Here is a 21,145-nt window from a genome sequence, read left to right on the forward strand (position 1 = left end):
CCCATTTGTTTAAACAAAAAATTTTTTTTTAAGATTTCATTTATTTATTCATGAGACAGAGACAGAGGCAGAGAAGCACCTGATCCCAGGACCCCAGGATCTCGCCCTGAGCCTCCCAGGCGTCCCCAGCTCAGGGTTTTCAGGGCTCAAGGTGCTCACCTCATTCCCCTTGAGAACTCCAAGAAATACCCATGTCCTGACTCCACTCCTCGGAGGATGCGTCTGGGGAAGGGAATTTTTCGGAAGCGTCCTAGGTGATTGTGAGCCATCTGGATTGGTAACTCGTGGCTGATTTCCCTTCCCTTCCTTCTTTTCTTTTCTTTTCTTTTCTTTTCTTTTCTTTTCTTTTCTTTTCTTTTCTTTTCTTTTCTTTTCTTTTCTTTTCTTTTCTTTTCTTTTCGAAGACAGGACAGCTCCGTGTTATTCACCGCCGCGGGCACGCACCTGGCACAGCGCAGACGCTGAGAACGCGTGAACGCCCCGCGCCCCGCAGGTGCGGCCGCCCGGCTCCGAGCAGCCCCGACCCCCTCCTTCGGGTAGCGCGTCGCACCAGGGGGCGTGCAGGTGGCCCGGCGGCCGCGGGGGGCTCCTGAGCAGCGGCGCGGGGCTCCACCGGGCAAGGTCCGCGGGCCGGAGTGGGCGCGGCGGGCTCCGGGGCCCCGCACAGGGAACCCACGCCCCCTGCGCCAGGACCCCGCGCCCCCGCACAGGTCACCCGCGCCCCCCACCCACGCCCCCGCGCCCCCCGCGCAGGGAACCCGAGCACCCCGCGCCCCCGCACAGGTCACCCGCCCCCCCCCCCCCGCGCAGGTAACCCGGGACCCCGCGCCCCCGCACAGGTCACCCGCGCCCCCCCCGCGCAGGGACCCTGGGACCCCGCACCCTCCTTCAGGGAACCTGCCCCCTCCGCGCCGCCCCCGCACAGGTCACTCGCGCCCCGGGCCCCCGCGCCCCCTCCCGCCCCCTTGCAGGGAACCCAGGCGCCCGCCCGCCCGCCGCGGGGGAGGAGGGAGGGTGGAGGGGGAGGGGAGGGGAGGGGAGGGAGGGGAGGGGTGGGCGGGGCCGGAGCGCGCGGCCCGAGCGTCTGGGCCGCCGGCCGCCGCGCCTACTGCGCCTGCGCACGCCGCGCGGGGACGGGGTCGGGCTCAGCAATGGCGGCCTCCGTGTTCTACAGCTGGCGATTGGCCGCCGCCGCCCTCCGCTGCCGCGGGTCCCGGCCGGCGCTGCGGGCCGCCGCCCAGGTATTGCGGCCCCGCCGGCTCTCGCTTCGAGAGGGCCGGCAGGAGAAAGGGCGAGGTGGGAGACCTGGCTCCTGCGGGCGGGCCCGGCTCGGGGTCATTTCGCAATAGGTGACATTGGGTGACACGGGGGCGCCCGGCCGGGCCGACGGGCGGCGTGTCCTGGAGGGCTGCCCGCCCTGACCGCGCGTCTCCGCGCTCGTCCTCTGCCCGGGGGAGCCCGGCCACGGCCACGGCGGCGGCGGCGGCGGCGGCGGCGGCGGCGGCGGCGGCTCCCTGGGCTTCTGGGGGGCGGCGGGGGGAGAGGGGGGAGGGGGAGGGAAGGAGGGGGGAGAGGAGGGGGAGGGAGGGGGGAGGGGAGAGGGCGGGGAGGAGCGGGGGGCGCTTCTGCGTGCAGGTGCGGCGGGGAGGAGGAGCGTGCAGGTGCGGGGGGCGGGCGGCGCCTCCGGTCAGGTGCGGGGGGCGGGCGGCGCCTCTGGTGCAGGTGCGGGGAGCTGGGGGCGCCTCTGGTGCAGGTGCGGGGGGGAGAGGCAGGCAGTTCGCCCCGCGGCCCTGCTTGGGGCGGGGGGTCGGGGGAGATGCCCTGCAGGGGGACTCGGGTCCCTTGGGAGCGGTCGTAGGCGGGAACGCGTCCCGGGACCCGCTTGCTGACGGGCCTTCTGGGGGGTCGAGGCCGGGGAAGTTTCCCGCCCGCCCCGCGTGGCGGTTTCCTCCTGTGTTTGTGAACAGTGGGGACAAGATTCCGTTTATCATCAGCTTACCCAGCTGGGAGGTCGGACGGCGCTCCTCTGGGTCGCTTCATCCCTGGGTGCAGTGCAGCCCAACGGTCCCGACGGTCCCGAGTTCTGGTTGGTTGGTTTGGGTTTTCTTGTTCCGGGGTGTGTGCCCCGGACAGGTTGTGGGCGTGTGATCCCAGCCCTCTTATTGCCCCTGAACCTGAGCCCTTGTCGGGCAGACAGTGACCTTGCAGGCCAGCCCCCCCCCCCCGCCCCCGCTGCTGGACCCCACACCTGCTGAGCTGGGCCAGGTGCTGAGCTGGGCCAGGTGCTGAGCTGGGCATTTTACTTGTACGTTCTTTCCTTTCTGTTTAAAGATTTTATTTATTTATTCATGAGAGATCCAGAGAGAGAGGCAGAGACACAGGCAGAGGGAGAAGCAGCTCCCTGCGGGACCCGATGCAGGACTGGATCCCAGGACCCCGGGGTCACGCCCTAGGCCAGAGGCAGATGCTCAACCCCTGAGGTGCCCCTTGCTTGTAGGGAGGCTTTTCAGCTCCGCTCTAAGGGCTGTCAATATTCTCATCGTTGATGGAGAAACTGTCGCTTAGAGAACTAGTAATTGGGGCTCAGCCATAAAGCAGGTGAAGTCAGAGCTAAGGCGTAATTCCAGAAGTGTCTGGCCCCAAAGCCTGTGCACTTCAATCTGCTCTTCAGTTTTTTTTTTTTTTTTTCCAGGAAGCCTTGGCTTGTTTTTTTCAACGTTGTCACCAAGAAACTTGTGAAAGGGCGTGATTGGCTTCCAAGTCAATTCCAGAGTTTTACGTTATGTTCTGAAATGAACTCCTTAGACATGACAAAGATGAATTGACCTAGATTTTTTTTTTAAAGCTGTTCATAGTCTAAACCTGGAGGCAGTGAATTACATGAGTAAGCTTCTTAATAGGAGAAGTGATTTTTTTTTTTTTTTGGCCTTGAACTTCCTTCTCGTGAGTTTTAGAAAATGAAGATTTGATGAACAACTATGTTTTCATCTATCCTTTTGGATATTCTGTTAAAAAGCTCTTGTCTTTCTGTAGGGAAGTGCCTACTATGTTGTCTTGTAACATCTCTTTTTTCCCACCCACTCGTTAAATAATACAGCTTTAGAATTTTGAAGACTAACCCCTTCTGTACCTGAGGACACAGAGGTTCAGGATCCTAGGAAACTTATTCATGGTCACACATTGAGTTTAGCAAATACTTTTTTTTTTTTTTTTAGCAAATATTCTTAAACTTTTTTTAAAAAAATTTATTTATTCAAGATAGAGAAGCAGAGACACAGGTAGAGGGAGAAGCAGGCTCTCTGTGGGGAACCCGATGCAGGACTCGATCCAAGGACCCTGGGGTCACGGCCTGCACCAAAGGCAGACACGCCACTGCTGAGCCCCCAGGGATCCCATTCTTAAACATTTTGTTTAATTCTTTGATCCCCTTCTAGTTTCTCTGTATCTTTTGTCCAGTATATATCTGGTAACATAGTTCCGGTTATGAGCAGATGAACTAATTTAAAATATTTTCTCAGTTGTCCTGAATCACATCCCCCAGTAACGACCTTTCCCCACATTTTAATAAATACGATTTAAACTAGGTGAATGATTAAATAGGTGGTGGTATAGGGATTTGGCCAGGAATTGGTGGCCTTTTGGCAGGAGGAATATGCTAAGTGATAATGTGGAGAAAGACAAAGACTTAAATGTGGGAATCTTTGTGATTATGCAGGAATATTTATTACCAACATAATTCAGAAGTCGTATTTCAAGTCATAACTTATAGTGGTACAAGGAGAGGATTATCAATACTTCAGATATTCAAAACCTCTAAGGGGTATAAAAGTTACCAGCATTACCCTACAAGTACTACTGATTCTTTATGAGTATAGATATTTGAAAGAAACTGTAAAAATAGAGCTTTGTGTCATTGGTTTACCTTGAACTATTTTTTGAAAAGTTTGAAACTGGTAGAATGTTCCAGCAACATTTCAGTGAGCACATATTGTTTTCATCTAAATTTAACATTTTGCCAACATTTGCTTTATCTTTAAAAAAATTACATTGATGTGCATATGTGTATTTTTATATGTATGTATTAAAATGACATTTATTTATATTTGCTCAACCATTTGAGACTAAGCAGCAGGTATCATGGCACTTTATCCCTAGATATTTTAGCACATGGCCTTTTAAACATAAGGATATTCTAATAACCACATTTATATTTAGGAAATTTATAGTTATCCTACTTAGAAATTTAGATTTAGGTTCCTCAGTTCTCAAGTGTCCTTTACAGATACTAGTTTTTTATTTTTATGGATTTATTGATTTTTTTAAGAGATTTCATTTATTTGAGAGAGAGAGCATGTGTGCATCAGTGCGGTGAGGTCGAGGGGAGAAGGAAAGGGGAGGTTGACTTGCTGTTGTGCATGGAGCCTGCTGAGGCTCCATGTCATGACCATGAAATCATGACTTGAGCTGTAACCAAGAGTTGGATGCTTAACTGACTGAGCCACCCAGGTGCCCCACTTTTTTTTATTTTCAAACTGGGATCAGGTCTCTGTAATATTTTTTTCTAGTCTGTCCAGCTAATTAGTGGACAGTGCTACCTAATGACTCTGCAAATGCTCTTATATGTGTTGTAGGTGTTCATTTGCATGCTCATTTACATTAGATGAATTCTGTGATTGTGACCAAGTCGGTTTTATTCTTTTAGCATCCCTAGTACAGTGTCTGGTATATACGCATTCAGAAACTGTTTGAATGTAGAACTCTTTTTACCAAGCTGTGCTGGGTACTCCCCTTTCCCTCTTATTTTTATTGTTATTTTAAAGTATAATTTATATAGAGAGTATAACTTGAGTGGGAAGCTAGATTAATTTTTCTGTGGGTATCCAGCTATGTCTTCACCATTCAGATCAAGGTATGTAATATTTTTAGCCCTCAAAAGTACCCATGTCCTCTCTCCTCATCAGTACTCCAGCAGAAAGTGACCACTCCTTCTGACACACTCCTATCACTAATCTTGATTGGTTTTGAACTATATAAAAAAATACAAGTATGTATTTTTGTGTGTGGTTTCGTTTCCTCAGAATTATGTTGAGATTAATTCATTGTTTTGTGAGTGATGGGTATTTAAAAAAAAGTGCTCTGTGGTATCCTAGTATATGAATATGCCATATTTTATTCTGTTGATGGGTGATTAGGTCATTTTCATTTTTTATTCATTTTGAATAAGCTTGCTATGCACATTCTTTTTTTTTTTTTTAAGATTTTATTTATTCATGAAAGAGAGAGAGAGAGAGAGGCAGAGACCCAGGCAGAGGGAGAAGAGGCTCCATGCAGGGAGCCCAATGTGGGACTCGATCCCAGGTCTCCAGGATCATGCCCTAGGCCGAAAGCAGGCACTAAACCGCTGAGCCACCCAGGGATCCCGCTATGCACATTCTTACATAGGTGCCTTTTGGTAGACTAACCACTCTCTTCTGTTGGGTATATAACCAGAGTGGAATTTCAGAAAGTAGATCTGTGCTGAACAGTTTGGGATGTTGCCAGTTTTTAATATTGAAGTGACACTAAATCAGGGAATTGAGCTACTCTGGTGAAATATTATTCAGGATTTTAGCTTATCAGATGAATCAAATAAGTTGTTACTAGATGTGTTATTAGACTGTGGTTCTCAAACTGTAGGGTACTTAAGAATCAGATGAACTACTTGTAAACGAATGCAGATTTCCTGAGGCCTATTCCAGAGATTCTGATTTTGTAGACAAGAGTGGGGCCCCAGAATCTGCATTTTTAGATACATCCCAGGTAATTTTGATGCAATTGTTTTATGAAATCCCTTCAGGAAATAGACTGTTTAAAAAAAAAAAAAGAAAATAGACTGTTTAATAAAGCAATAGGAGATAGCCCAGAACTATACATTTCTAATCCTCTAAACTATCTCTAACATGGACTATCCATAGTTTCCAGTATTTAATATTAAAAAAAAAATAGCCTGTACATACGATCCTTTTAAATTCAGTTCTTACAATATTGTGTGTTTCATATGAAGCTAATTTCAGTGTCCTGCATTCTTTGTATAGAGAATAGAAATGTATGGATAATACTTAAAATGTCTAATTTCAGGGCTTTCATAGCACTTAACTTATTCAACATATTGTCATATAAAGTTGATAGGATTGAGGAGTTTGGATGATATTTGCAGGCTGTGAAATCAGTTTCATAGAGGAAGTCAACTGGAAAGTGATACCTGGATCAACAGCTGTGAGGGAACGAAGGAGGAATGAGTAGAAGAAGTAGAACCGTGGTACGGTTGCAGTAGGAACCTTTGCCTTTCCTGTGGGAAATCTGGAATTATTCCTTCAGAATTACCCTTCAGAATTATCCTAAATTGGGGTGAGGTGCTAGGACTTTATATCCTTATCTTAACCACCAGTCATTGGATGCATGCTGACCAGGGAAGATGTGACATTGGACAAGGATGCGCCAACGAGAGGACTCAGCTGAGGGCTGTCAGCAGCCAGTGCTTCTGGCAGTTGGGCTGTGAAAGAGGAATCTGAGTAGCACACCGCAGTGACCACTGCAGATGAGACCACAGTTTTTTTTGAGTCTTGTGTGTATGAAAGAGTAATCACTCAACTGCCACATTTGTAGTGCCAAGCGATTTGTTAGGTGCTGGAAGAATGATGGAGAGAAGGAAGTTGGGAAGGATTTTTGGTCTGTTGGAAAGGATGAGTTTGGTTTTAGATCTTCTGAATTTGTCATTGAAATAGAAATGCTCTGTAAGTCATTAGAGATACAGTAGTAAAGCTCAAAACATAAGGACTAGACATTTGATGAGAAAATAGTTAAAACTACAAGAATTACATTTGATATTTGGCTGGAGGTTAGCTCTCAGGTTATCATTTAGGTACTCTGAATATTATACTTTGATGATTTAATGTAATGGTTTTATTATGGTTATGAAGAACCAGGTACTGTATATTAAAAAAGTATTTTGAGAAGTTGTTTTTATTAAATTCCAAATCACTGTTATAGTAATGTGTCCCCGATTTCTCTAGGTTCTGGGAAGTTCTGGATTTTTTAACAACCATGGACTCCAAATACAGCAGCAGCAACAAAGGAATCTCTCACTACATGAATACATGAGTATGGAATTGTTGCAAGAAGCTGGTGTCTCCATTCCCAAAGGACATGTGGCAAAATCACCAGATGAAGCTTATGCAGTTGCCAAAAAATTAGGTACTAACTTAAGGAAAACTTATGCCATTTGACATGGGCACTCAGTTAAGATGTGAACTTCACTTTTGGTTTATAGCAACTTATAGGTTTTAATTTTTAAAAAATTTTATTTACTTAGAAGGTAGAACTTAGTGATTGTTGACATTCTAAAATTATTATGAGATTATTATGAGCTAGTAACTTAAGAACCAGTTATATTGGCTTTAGGAAGCCTTTAAAGTCCTCTTTTTAGTTGGAATATAATTATGGGGAAGGAAGTTCTGTTTAATATTATGAAGCTTAAAAGACTGATGTCTGTGATGATTCTAAAAGGAATACTGAAGAAAATCTTAGCTGTTTATGTGGCTGTTAAGAGGTCTAATATTCCTCCCCTCAACTTTTTTTTTTTTTTTTTGTTTGATGGGAAAATTATGGAACCAAGGTCGGGGTGGGGAAGAAGCTAGACTGTAAGCTCCATGAGAGCAGGGTGTCTTTGTCTTATCTTGTCCAGTGATACATCCTAAACTCTTAGAAGAGTACCTGGCACTTAGATAATCAATAACTCTTGGTATTTGTTAAATGAATTAAGTACTTGTCTATGTTTATTAGTAAATTCTTTTATTGATAACAAATCTAAAAAGGTTTTGTTACCTTGAATTTTGTTGATTTATATTAATCTCTTAATAATATTGACTCTAGAAGATATTTTTCACTTTACATTTTTAATGATTTAATATGAAGCCATAATAATGAGTAATGTGCTAACTATACACTGCATTTTATTTTTAACAATATTTAAAGTCCCACCAATTTTATGTAGATTAGCACAATCTCTGCTGGATTTATACTTGATTAACATGACTTTGAATGTGCTTTGGTGAAGACTTTGATTTTATTAGTATTTTAGGAAGGCTATGGGGCATTTAAAAATGTTGAAAAATTTTAAAGTTTTACTCTCATTCTGTATTTGTGTCTAGAATGAGTTTTTCTTCCAAAAATATGGGCATGTACAAGTTCAGAAATGTCGTATATTCTTAGCTGTTTTGAATGAGATGTTGACTTGGAAGCATTAGTTTTCATTGATAATTTTTTATTAATCAAAAAATCCTTTTTATTCAGATTATAAGCAAACTTCTCTTTATTAATTGAAAACCTTATGTACATTGATATTAATTTTGGTGAAATTTTTGTTAATTAATGGTGACCTATAGTTTGAGCTTGTGCATGATAAAAGATGTGCCTCATTTTTACCTTCAAAACACTGTACATTAGAGGTTCTTAAAGGTCAAGTTTAAAGAAAACTCGTGATTGTAATTCTTGCAAAGGCTACTTTTTAATAACTATTCCCTTGGGATTAATCTTATCTATATGACCTAAACTTTAATTTCTAAAGAAAAGTCAGCTAAGTAGGAGGAAAAACTTGGAAATGCAATGGAGAAAGTGTAAGATTTTCTTATTCGGCCGTTCTGTCCTTAAGAATGAAATTTAGACCCTTGACTTTGTTCTTTTATTTTTGTTAGTCTAATCTTTTAAGTGATTTTTTTTTTGTTTACCAATTGTTTCCTTTTTAATAATGCTGAAGCATAAAATATTTTTCATGCCAGTGTTAGTAAGTCCTGATTTATATATAATGAAACCAGTAAAAACTATTTTTTTCTATTTCCAAATTATAATTGATTTTTCTGTATTTTCCATATATTTGCTCATTTAATCAAAGTTCATTGTTTTGTCAAAAAAAATTGTATAGCAACTTTTTCATAAAACAAATAGGATTTATTTGGATGCCAATTTCTTGATTTCTTTACTCCTTATAAACTTTAATGATGCTTAAGTGATTAAAGGAAGAAAGAATAGTTAGCATGTACAGGATATACTTTAATTATGAGTATTTCTGGGAAGGTCTCTGGGACCAGGACTTATTTCAAGTAAGGAACGGGTGGTAGGCAGCTCTGATTTTGAACCCCTTTGGAACAGAAGGTGTCTTGTTCATCTAGAAAGTGTGTTTTTGTCAAATAACACTGCTGATGAAGTTTATAGTATGAAAGTGGGATTAGTGACTAAGGAGATCTTTTAAATTTAGAGAATCAGAAATGCTCTTTTTAAAGATATATTTAGTAACTACTATGAAGGTGTTGAGGACAGTTTTGTCTTTTGTTGGGATTCATTAATGTTAGAAGATACTGATTATGGGATCTAATTGCATAAGGTATGGTATAAAGCGCCTTAGTAATACACCTGGTTCTGTCAATCTAGCTAGCAATCCCCAATGCTGATTGTGGCTACCTTGCTTCTTGAGTTACTGAAAAACTTACAAAGCATTAATTTCCATTTATTAAAAAGTCTTACATCACCAACTGATACTATGAGATATAAATGCAAGCTTGGGCCAAACTTGCTTCCCCTAAGTTTTGTGGGTGGCAGGAGAAGCTGAGTCAGCATTGGGACTGGGGCCACTGAGCCTTACAGCTGGTGACTCCTGAAATAGCTCTGGCCTCTTTCCCCAGTATTCCCTACAAATTCTGTAATTTTCTATGTGTATCATGATGTGAAAAAGTTGGAAACGCTATTCTAGAGGCTAGTTTTGCTTGTTGTGAATAATTGAAGTTAGGGATGGAAGGATGGTTGGAAAGAAATCTAATTCTGGTTTCTTTTCCTTTTTTAAAAAATTTTATTTTATTTAATTGTATTTGAGAGAGAGACAGAGATAGTGACAGAGATAGCCGAGGGAGAAGCAGGCTCCCTGCTGAGCAAGGAGCCCAGACGTAGGACTGGATCCCATAAACCCAGGGTCATGACTTAAGCCTGGAGGCAGACACATAACCGACTGAGCCACCCAGGTGGCCCCCTCCCTATTTTTAAATAGACTGGTTTTCTCATATCCATTTTTAAAATGATTTAATTTATTTTGAGAGAGGGAAAGAGAGAGAGTGGTTGGGTAGGGGCAGAGGGTGAGAGAGAGGGAGACTCTCAAGCAGAGTCCCTACTGAGCTGGGAGCCTGACATGGCCTGATCCTAGGGCCCTGAGATCATGACCTGAGTTAAAATCGAGAGTCAGACATCTGACCGACGGAGCCACCCAGGCGCCCTTCTCATATCTGTTTTTAATGGTAGATCTTTAGTAAGAATAATATCTTTTAGGCTTGGGAAGTTTCTGCCATTTTTGTTCTACTTTTCTGAGGAACTGTAAAAACTGTGCTTCATAGAATTTTTATAGGGAAACCCTAGTACGTAGCTCAGATACAAATACATCTTAGTTCCCCCATTACTCTAAATAGAATTGCATCTGTATTGGATTTCCATGTTTGAAATTACACACAATGTAATAATTTTGCTGCTTGAAAATTGTTTAGCCTAGTGAAATTTGTGTTGCCTGACTAGTTTGTGTTTAGTACGTATTTTGTTCACTCTTTTTTTTTTTGAGGAGACTTTAATTGCCAAATTCTAAATTTCATTAACAGTAGTACTTATATCTGCTATATGTGTTTCAATTGCTTAAAACATAAATTTATTCTCACATTTTATAGGTTAGAAGTTTGAAATGGGTGTTAAGTCCCATCTTTTTCTTTTTTTAAATTTTCCTTTAATTTTGACCCGCTTCATCTATTTTTCTTATGCCCTACCCTCTGCCTCTGGCAGCCAGCAATCTGTTCTCTGTATCTATGAGCTTAGTTGTTTTGTTTTGTTTTGTTTTGTTTTCCAGTTCCATGTATAAGATTCCATTCATATGGAATATGTCTTTCTCTGGTATACTTCATTTAGCCCTGTAGGTCTATCCATGTTTGTTGCAAGTGCCAAAATATCATTCTCTTTTGTGGCTGAATATATATATACACCCCCACCCCCCCTAATTTCTTTACTCATTCATCCATTGATGGATACTTAGGTTGTTTCCATATCTTGGCTATTGTGAATAGTGCTGTGATGAACTAGGGGTACATATATTTTTTCAAGTTAATATTTTCTTCAGATAAATAACCAGAAGTGGAATTGCTGGATCATATAGTAGTTCTCTTTTTAATTTTTTTGAGGAATGTCTGTACTGTTTTCCATAGTGGCTGCACCAATTTATATTTCCCATCAACAGTGCATGAGTGTTCCCTTTTCTTTACATCCTCACCAACACTTTTATTCCTGTCATTTTGATAATAACCATTCTAACAGGTGTGAAATAATAACTCATTTTGTTTTGATTTGCATTTCCCTGGTGAATAGTGATTTTGAGTATTTTTTGTGTGTCTGTTGGCCATCTGTATGTCTTTGGAAAAATGTCTGTTCACATCTTCTGCCTGTTTAATTACATTTTTTTTCCCACAATTATATGAGCTCTTTATATGTTTTGGATATTAACTCCTTGTTGGATAAATGATTTGCAAATATTTTCTCCCATTCAGTAGGTTGGCTTTTTATTCTGTTGTTGATTTCCTTTGCTATGCAGACGTGTTTTAATTTGACATAGTCCCATTTATTTATTTTTGCTTTTGTTACTTTTAATTTTAGTGTCAGATTAAAAAAATCACCACAAGATCTGTGTCAGAGGGCTTGCCATCTATGTTTTCTAGAGTTTTATGGTATTTTAGGTCTTATGTTCAAGTCTTTAAAGCACTTCAAGTCAATGTTTGTGTATGGTGTAAGATAATGGTTGAGTTTCATGCTTTTGCACATGGCTGTCTAGTTTTCCCAATGACATTTATTTTATTTATTCATTTAAAACCTTTTTAGATTTATTTATTTTTAGAGCAAGCAAGCAAGCATGGAGGGTGATGAGGCAGGAGGAGAGGGCGAGGGAGAATCCCTAGCAGACTCCCTGCTAAGTGCAGAGCCCAACACAGGGCTCTACCCCAGGATCCTGAGATCATGACCTGAGCCGAAATCAAGAGTCAGATGCTTAACTGCCTGAGCCACCATTTACTCCCATCCCAACACCATTTACTGAAGAGATTATTCTTTCTCCGTTGTATATTCTTGACTCTTTTTTGAAAAATTAATTGACCATGTATACATGGATATGTTTCTGGGCTCTCTATTTTGTTTTGTTATGTCAGTACTGTACTGTTTTGATTATTGTAGCTTTGCAATATAATTTAAAATCCAGGAGTGTGATATCTCCAGCTTTTTTCTTCTTTTGTAAGATTGCTTTGGCTACTTGGGGTTGTTTTTGTGGTTCCATACTAATTTTAGAATTGCTTATACCATTTCTGTGAAAAATGCCTTTGGAATTTTGATGGGGAGTGCATTGAATCTGTAGATTGCTGTGGGTAGTATGGACATTTTAACTGTATTATTCCAACCCATGAGTACGGAATATCTTTCCATTATTTTTGTCTTCAATTTCTTTAATCAATGCCTTATAGTTCAGTATCAGATTTTTTTTTTTTTTTTTTACCTCCATGGTTAAATTTATTCTAGGGTATTTTATTCTTTTTGATGCAGTTGCAGGTGAGATTTTTTTTTTTTAAATTTCTCTGCTAGTTCATGATTAATGTATAGAAATGTCATCGACTTTTGTGTATTGATTTTGTGTTCTGCAGTATTGTGAATTCATTTATTCTAATAGTTTTTCAGTGGGGTCTTTAGGTTTTTCTACTTAAAATACCATGCATAATGAAATAGTGACAGTTTAACTTCTTACTTTCCAATTTGGATGCCTTTTATTTCTTTTTCTTGCCTAATTTCTGTAGATAGGACTTCCAATACTATGTTAATTAAAGTGGTAAGAGGGCACCTTGTCTTGTTGCTGATTTATTTTATTTTATTTTATTTATTTAATTTAATTTAATTTAATTATTATTTTTTAGATTATTTATTCATGAGAGACACAGAATGAGAGAGAGAGAGAGAGAGGCAGAGACATAGGCAGAGGGAGAAGCAGGCTCCATGCAGGGAGCCCGACGTGGGACTCGATCCCAGGACTCCAGGATCTGCTCCTAGGCTGAAGGCGGCGCTAAGCCGCTGAGCCACCCGGGCTGCCCTTGTTGCTGATTTTAGAGGCCAAACTTTCAACTTTTCACTGTTGAGTTGGATATTAGCTGTGGGCTTGTCTTATATGGCTTTTATTGTGTTGAGCTATGTTCCCCCTATACCTGCTTTGTTGAGATTTTTACATAAGTGGGTATTAAATCTTGCCAAATGACCTTTTTTTTTGCATCTCTTGAGATGATCATATGTTTTTTTATCCTTCATTTTATTAATATAGTGTATCACATTGACTGACTTGTGGGTGTTGAACCAACCTTTTATTCCTGGGATAAACCCCAGTTGATGATGGTATACAATTCTTTTAATGTATTGTTGTATTCAGTTTACTAATATTTTGTTGAGGATTTTTGCATCTGTGTTAATGAGGGATATTGGCCTGTAATTTTCTCCCTTGTGGCATCCTTGTCTGGTTTTGGTATCTGGGTAATTCTGGCCTTGTAAAATTAATTGCAAGTTTCCCATCTCTTATTTTTTTGGAACAGTTTGAGGAGGATTGATATTAATTCTTTTTTAAATGTTGATAGAATTCACCAATAAAGCCCCCTGGTCTTGGGCTTTCATTTGTTGGGAGGATTTTGATTACTGATTCAGTCTCCTTATGAGTAGTCTGTTCAGATTTTCTATTTCTTCATGATCCAGTCTTGGTAGATTGTATCTAGGAATTTATCTCTTCTTGGTTGTCCAGTTTGTTGTCATGTAATTGACCATAATAGTCTCTTATCCTTTGTATTGAGTTTTCAGTTGTAATAGCTCATCTTTTGTGTCTGACTTTATTTTAGAGTCCACCCCTTTTTTTCTTCGTGAATCTAGCTGAAGGTTTGTCCATATTCATCTTTTTGAAGAAGCAGCTCTTAATTTTCATTGTCTTTTTAGTTTCTGTTTTATTTATGTTCTAACCTTTGTTGTTTCCTTCCTTCTACTAACTTTGGGGCTCATTTGTTGTTTCTTAGTTCCTTGAGGTGCAAAAATTAATTTGTTTGAGACTTTTCTTGTTTCTTGAGATGGACATTTATTACTGTGAATTCTTAGACTGTTTATGCTGAGCCTGTAAATTTTGGTATTGTCTTATTTTGTTTGTCTGAATGTATTAATTTCTTTTTTGATTTTTCTTTGACCCATTGGTATCATGTTTAATCTTCAGATATTTGTGAATTTTCCAGTGTTCTTCCTTTAATTGATTTCTAGTTTCATACCATTGTGGTTGGAAAAGATGCTTGATGTGATTTCAGTCCTCTTAAATTTATTAAGACTTGTTTTGTGGTTTAGCAGGTGATCTGTCCTGGAGTATGTTCCTTCCATACTTGAGAAGAATATGTATTGTTGCTTTTGGACAGAATATTTTATGTATGTGTGTGTGTGTGTGTGTGTGTGTGTGTGTGTCTAGACCATGGTCGAACGTGTTAAGTTTAAGACCTGTGTTTCCTTATTGATTTTCTGCCTGGATGATCTGTTGATTGATGTAATTGGTATTAAAGTCCCCAGCTATTAATTGTGTTGCTGTTTTCTTCTTTATGTCTATTACTATTTGCTTTATATATTTAGGTTCTCTTATGTTGGATGCATAGATATTTATAAATGATACATCTTCTTGTTAGATTGGCCCCTTTATCTTTATGTAACCCAGCTTTTTTCTTCTTTTGCAAGACTGTCTTTGTTATAAAGTTGTTTTTTTTTTCTGATGTAAGTATAGCTACCTCAGCTTTCTTTTGGTTTCTGTTTGCATGGAATATATTTGTTCATCCTTTCACTTTCAGTCTGTTTATGTCCTTACATCTAAAGTGAGTCTCTTATAGGCAGCATAGATTAGTCTTGTTTTTTTATTTATTCAGCCATTCCTAATGTTTAGGATTCTAGTATAATTAAGGTGGAATTTTTGTCTGATTGAATAAACATGTGCAAAGGTTGCCAATTAATGAATGCCACCCTGGAGGGAGATTTTTAATGGCATACAATAGGACTTTGCCTTCTTTTTTCTTCCCAGTGTTTTGTTAGATGACTACGTATAAAGAATGCTTAAGGTGTTTGTGAATAATGAAGGCTAGAAGGGATAGTGACTATATTTTAAAGACAGTGTTTGAATCCATAAAAGATCTTGTCTGACTAAAGCAAAGGTCCAAATCTAATAAGACTGTAAGCTCTCTACGGGCAGGGTAGGTCTCTTCAGCTCAATGGTGTATCTGTGGCTCTAGCAGGTAACTGGTATATAGATGTAATTGTTGAATGAATTAATGGAATTGAATAAAATCTTTGTTTCAATCAGTTGTCCTCAGATTTCTCTTGTAATTCTTCTTGTCTTGATAGTTGATGAGACTATATTCATTATATATTTTTTGGCTTTTCTTTTGTTGTGAAGGGCTTTTTTAGAAGGAACTTTTGTGAAATTGCTTCTGCCCTAAAGAAACTTGTATTCCTAAAGAAAGGAAATTGACACTTTGGGGGAAGAGACTTCCTTCTTGTAAAATGTTTTTGAAAAACTAGAACTTTATTACTCCTAACAGGTCAGTTTTTTAAGTTCTCAGTTTAATGTTAAGAATGTTTGAATTTAGCCCAGCAAAGCACCAGTTTAACTATTGACCATTTTTACATTATATTTATGCTGTTGGAATTATATGTATCCTCTTTGGATATAAATGAATGTTTCTCAAGTACTGGAAAACCATGACTTGGAAGGTAACCAGAAACAGGTAAAATGACTAGTGACTACTCCCTTTTATTTTGGGCATGAACGCTGTAATTTGCCATTGTCCCTGAAGCTACCTATTTTCTTTCCAATAAGAAAATTATTTGTTTTAAGGAAATTTCTTATTAGTTATTTTTACCTGGGTATGATGGGGACTGTGGCAGATTGAAAAGACTTTATCTTCAAGGCACTTCTAATCAGCTTTAGTTGCAGGGCCCAGTATTTCCAGTTTTGAGTTTTTTTTTTTTTTTTAAGATTTTATGTCTTTATTCACGAGAGACACGGGGGCGCGGGCTGGGAGAGGCAGAGATACAGGCAGAGGGAGAAGCAGGACTCGATCCTGGGTCTCCAGGATCATGCCCTGGGCCAGAAGGCAGGCGCTTAACTGCTGAGCCACCCAGGAGTCCTCAGTTTTGAGTTTTTAAAACAGCAGTGGAAAATCTAGATTTGTAAGAATTCTTTCCATCTTTAAATGTTCTTTTATTCAACATTCAGAAAATATATGCTAGGAACCCTCCCAGGAGCTTGAGAACATCAGTGAACACAATGAAGCTTCTGCCCTTCTGGAGCCTGTATTTTAGTGGGGGAGCAAAACAATAAATGGTAGACATGAGAAAATTATATATTATGTTTGAAGGTGATGAATTCTATGGAAAAGAAGGCAGGGTAAGGAAGATTGGTCCCAACTGGACAGGTTGTAATATTAAGTAGGATGATCAGGGTAAGCCTTATGGATAATGAGATGTAAGAAGAAAAACTTGAAGAGAATGAGGACCTTTCTCAAATGGATACAGGTATCATCTGGTATCTGAAAGTAGAACATTCTTGTGAAACCTTTTGTTACCCAGAATGGCATAAAGAAAAAGCAGTTAGCGGTAACTTATATGGAAGGATTTTCAAATATTCCCAGATCCAGTGAGGCTTTTCTGATACCTTAGAGCACATCTTGGTAACAGCGATACACAAAATAAGTCAAGATAAAGTACAGATGCTCACAGGCACAGTTCAAAGCTTTGGTGGCTTGATGCCGAGATGCTGCAAGAAGCATCTTGGGTGAAAAGGTTAGCAGGGCCACTCGATGCTTGGAGTGCATGCTGCCTCTGTAATGGCTTTCTGCAAAATCAACACAATGCTATTTTTGCAAAAGTGAAAATCACTTTCCGATTTCTTTTGGTTAGTGAAAACAGGTAAATGATTTAGGTCTTTTGTAAAAGAGAAGTGATGTAATGCAAACTTTTGAAAAGCAGAGAATTCCTGTATTTGGATGAAGAGTATTTCAGGTGGAGGGAGCATTAGAGCTAAGTTAAGTCCTGAAGGCAGAAGCATGCCTGGGAACAATGGAGACTAGTGTAGCTGGAGTGGAGTGAGCAATGAGGAGGTCATAGGAAATACAAGTAATAAAGGTGCTGGGGGATTATATAGGGCCTTGTAGGTCATTGTAAGGAGTATGACTTTTGCTCCAAGTAAAAAGGGCATTCACTGTAAGGTTTTAAGTAGGGGAGTAAGTGCTCACTTTGCTGCTTTGAGAGTACTGTTAGGGACAAGGGTAATCTAGGTGAGATAGAATGGTGGCTGGGACCAGGGTCCACAGGAGGTGATGAGTGGTCAAGATTCTGGATAAATTTTAAAGATAGAATCATATAACTTCCCAATTGAATGGATATGGGGTGTGAGAAAGAGGTTTTTTTTTTTTTTTTTAGCATTACCTTGACTGACTCACAGGTCAGCTTCTAACTTCTAAATGTAGATTCATTTACATCATTTTCTGAACGTTCTTTGGTAGTAATTTTTTAAGGGTAAACTTTAATTCATTTCTTTTTTTTTTTTTTTTTTTTTTTTAAATTTTTATTTATTTTATGATAGTCACACAGAGAGAGAGAGAGAGAGGCAGAGACATAGGCAGAGGGAGAAGCAGGCTCCATGCACCGGGAGCCCGACGTGGGATTCGATCCCGGGTCTCCAGGATCGCGCCCTGGGCCAAAGGCAGGCGCCAAACCGCTGCGCCACCCAGGGATCCCCTTAATTCATTTCTTACTGGTTTTATCAAAAGCTGCGTTTGTTACCTCTTTGATTTGGTTGGCTTATCTGATGAGGTGCGAGTCCCTGCATTCTGCATGGTGTGAACATGGATCGGTGGTTATATCCCAGAGTCTGCTGCCTTGGGCTTGTAACTGATAAGAATGAGACTGTGTCCTTAATCCTAATCTCCAAGGTTATTCTTTTGCCATTATGTAATACTAGTATCGCACTGCTAGTGTAGGCAAAATGAGGGGATGCTAAAATTCTGCTAAGGAGACGGAGAACGCCCCTCTAAGAGGCCTAGACCCGGATCATGAGTGACGAGTGGTACCTAGGCTAAACAGCTGGTTTGCTGATTTTCTTCAGCACATTTGAAAGGAAGACAGAAGAGCGAGATCAGTCTACCTATTAAAGAAGAAAAACTCAGAGTATTTATTTAACCAATTTCATTAAGAAATGTTAAAAAGTTTCATAAAAAATGAAAAACTCAAGACTTACATACATAACATCCCTGAATCTTCTGCTAAATATAGCTTACCTCCTGATAATACCCCTCATAACACTATAGCTCAAGAATTTATATCACAGGTCTTTCTGTTAGTGGAACAATGTCCGTTGGTATCACTACTAGTACTTTCCCCTTAAGTCGTGATGTATTTCTACTCAGAGTAGCATTTTTGACTCCACTGTTCACAGGATGGCAATTTACATGTGAATAGAAAGGGAGGGAAGTATTGGGAAGACATTTGAGTTTCAATTTTGTACTTTTCATACCTTCCAAAGCACTAGAGATTTAAAGTGTTAAAGTAAAATTATTTTCAGTATACTTTAAGAAATGATTTCATACGAATGAATGGCTCATTTTTTAAACTTATGGATCTTTAGATGGTGAATGTGTTTTAATGTTCTAATCTAGAAAAACTATGGAATACTTCATTTTTTTGACATTGTGGGTGAATGAGACTTAGCTACATTTAATAACATCACTTAATATGTATGCTTAATAACAAAATAATGTCTTGCATGCTCTTCCACGCTGGGGATCTAACAAGTGTTTTTCTTTTAGGTTCAAAAGATGTTGTGATAAAGGCACAGGTTTTAGCTGGTGGTAGAGGAAAAGGAACATTTGAGAGTGGCCTCAAAGGAGGAGTGAAGATAGTTTTCTCGTAAGTCCTGCTTTGAAAAGAAAAATCATTATTATTAAAGAAAAAATATGTTGTAAAAATTACTCCTTATTATTGAATTGATGAAAATACTGAGATTTAAATATTAAATGCGAGGGGTGCCTGGGTGGCTCAGTTGGTTGAGTGTCCAACTCTTGATTTTGACTCCGGTCATGATCTCAAGGTCCTGGGCTCGAGCCCTGTGTTGGGCTCTGCACTCAGCACAGAGTCTGAGTTTCTCTCCTTTTGCCTCTCCCCGCACTGGTGTGTTCTCTCTGTCTCAGAATAAATAAGTCTTTTTAAAAAAATAATAAAAAAAGATAAAATTTTGGCTGTCATGTGCTTTTGTTTTTCTGACTTGGAGAAAGAATGAGTTCTTTTTGTTATTTCAGTCCAGAAGAAGCCAAAGCTGTTTCCTCACAAATGATTGGGAAAAAGTTGTTTACGAAGCAAACGGGAGAAAAGGGGAGAATATGCAATCAAGTGTTGGTTTGTGAGCGAAGATACCCCCGGAGAGAATACTACTTTGCAATAACAATGGAAAGGTCATTTCAAGTGAGTAATTTTAGGCATGATACCTTTAGGATGATTTTATTACATTCAATTTCAAAAGTTGGTTATTTCTATTTGGGAAGGATTTAAAAGGTATGATCCATAATCTTATTTGTGTATATCATGAGCACAGTATTTTTGTGTTATTAAAAAAAAAAAAACAACCCAGAATAGTTAATGATACAACATTTAATATATAATACTGTAAATAAAGCTGTAGGCAAAACCTTGCTGAGATAGATTCCATAGGACTTCTAAAATTTTTAATTTGCTAAGAGCTGCTTAAATCCTTTGGATTCATCTCTAGATTCCATTGACTAGAGAAAATAATTTCTAGCAGAGTAAAATCTAACAGAGTTTCTGAACCCATTAAAAGAATGTGTTTCCATGGCTTCATTGTCTTCTTTTTCAACCTCTTGGTGTTTTGTTTTTTTTGTTTATTTTTTTAGTTTGGGGTTTATTTTATTGTATGATTTGGTATTTGGCAAGTTGAAGGATGACATTCAGTAGCAGACAGTATGATTTTTTTTTTTTTTCAGACAGTATGATTTTAAGAAGCATAACCCTACCTCTGCTTTCCTCTCTTTATGGAACCTAAAATGCTAGCATTTAATGTATCGGATGAAGAGGAAGTCCTTTCATAAACCTCTTGGCATGGAGACAGCATTGATAATCATTTTATACTATAATTATCTGGCTTTTTGTTTTGTTTTTTAAAGATTTTGTTTATTTGGCAGAGAGAGAGAGAACATAAGCAGGGGAAGAAGGAGAGGGAGAAGCAGGCTCCCTGTTGAGCAGAGAGCCAGATAGGTTCCATCCCAGGACTCTCAGATCTTGACCTGAGCTAAAGGCTGACGCTTAACACAATTATCTTGCTTTTTGAGTGCGTTGGTTAATTTAATGGGCTGAATCTTTGTGGTATCTACTTTGATTTTTGAGGCAACTTGACTGTGTATTTGGAAGTCCTAGTAAGGATTTGATGTAAATTAAACAATTACACAATTAGTAATACAACAAAAATTTTAAGATAATGAAAATAGATTTCTTATATAGAACAGCTTTTTCAAAAAATGTTAATATCTATATTGTGATTTTTTCCCCCTACAGTTAATTACATTTCTAGTGATGTTTGAGGGATATTATAAAGTGTCTTTTGGAACTTAATTTTTATAAGAAAGTATTTCTTAAAGTTTAACACTAGATGGTGGTAAAAACCCACTTAGGATGTAGGATAAAAGACATTGTTTTATTTATAAGCGATGCCTTTACCATTATAGGCTTCTCTTTGTGGTAGAATTTAGTTTTATAAATTACTTTAGAAATCTTGTGACAGGGATGCCTGGGTGGCTCAGCTGTTGAGTGTCTGCCTTCGGCTCAGGGCCGGATCCCGGGAAGTGGATTAAGTCCCATATTGAGCTCCTTGCCGGGAGCCTGCTTCTCCCTCTGCCTGTGTCTCTGCCTCTCTCTCTCCCTCTGTCTCTCCTGAATAAATAAATAAAATCTTAAAAAAAAAAAAAAAAAGAAATCTCATGACAAAAACCTT

General features: G+C 39.7%; 1 protein-coding gene across 1 annotated transcript in view; it reads left to right on the plus strand.

Annotated features, from left to right (window-relative positions):
• Positions 1-1,101: 1,101 nt before the first annotated feature.
• SUCLA2 (succinate-CoA ligase ADP-forming subunit beta) overlaps positions 1,102-21,145 on the plus strand; it is a 41,740-nt gene continuing 21,696 nt past the window's right edge. Inside the window, exons 1-4 of the mRNA XM_055335697.1 lie at positions 1,102-1,241; positions 7,053-7,233; positions 18,954-19,053; positions 19,443-19,605. Coding sequence (XP_055191672.1) covers positions 1,152-1,241; positions 7,053-7,233; positions 18,954-19,053; positions 19,443-19,605 — 534 coding nt within the window. The 5' untranslated portion in view covers positions 1,102-1,151. The remainder of the gene's footprint in view (positions 1,242-7,052; positions 7,234-18,953; positions 19,054-19,442; positions 19,606-21,145) is intronic.

This window comes from Nyctereutes procyonoides, unplaced genomic scaffold (assembly GCF_905146905.1).
Source record: "Nyctereutes procyonoides isolate TBG_1078 unplaced genomic scaffold, NYPRO_anot_genome, whole genome shotgun sequence".
Classification (NCBI taxonomy): domain Eukaryota; kingdom Metazoa; phylum Chordata; class Mammalia; order Carnivora; family Canidae; genus Nyctereutes; species Nyctereutes procyonoides.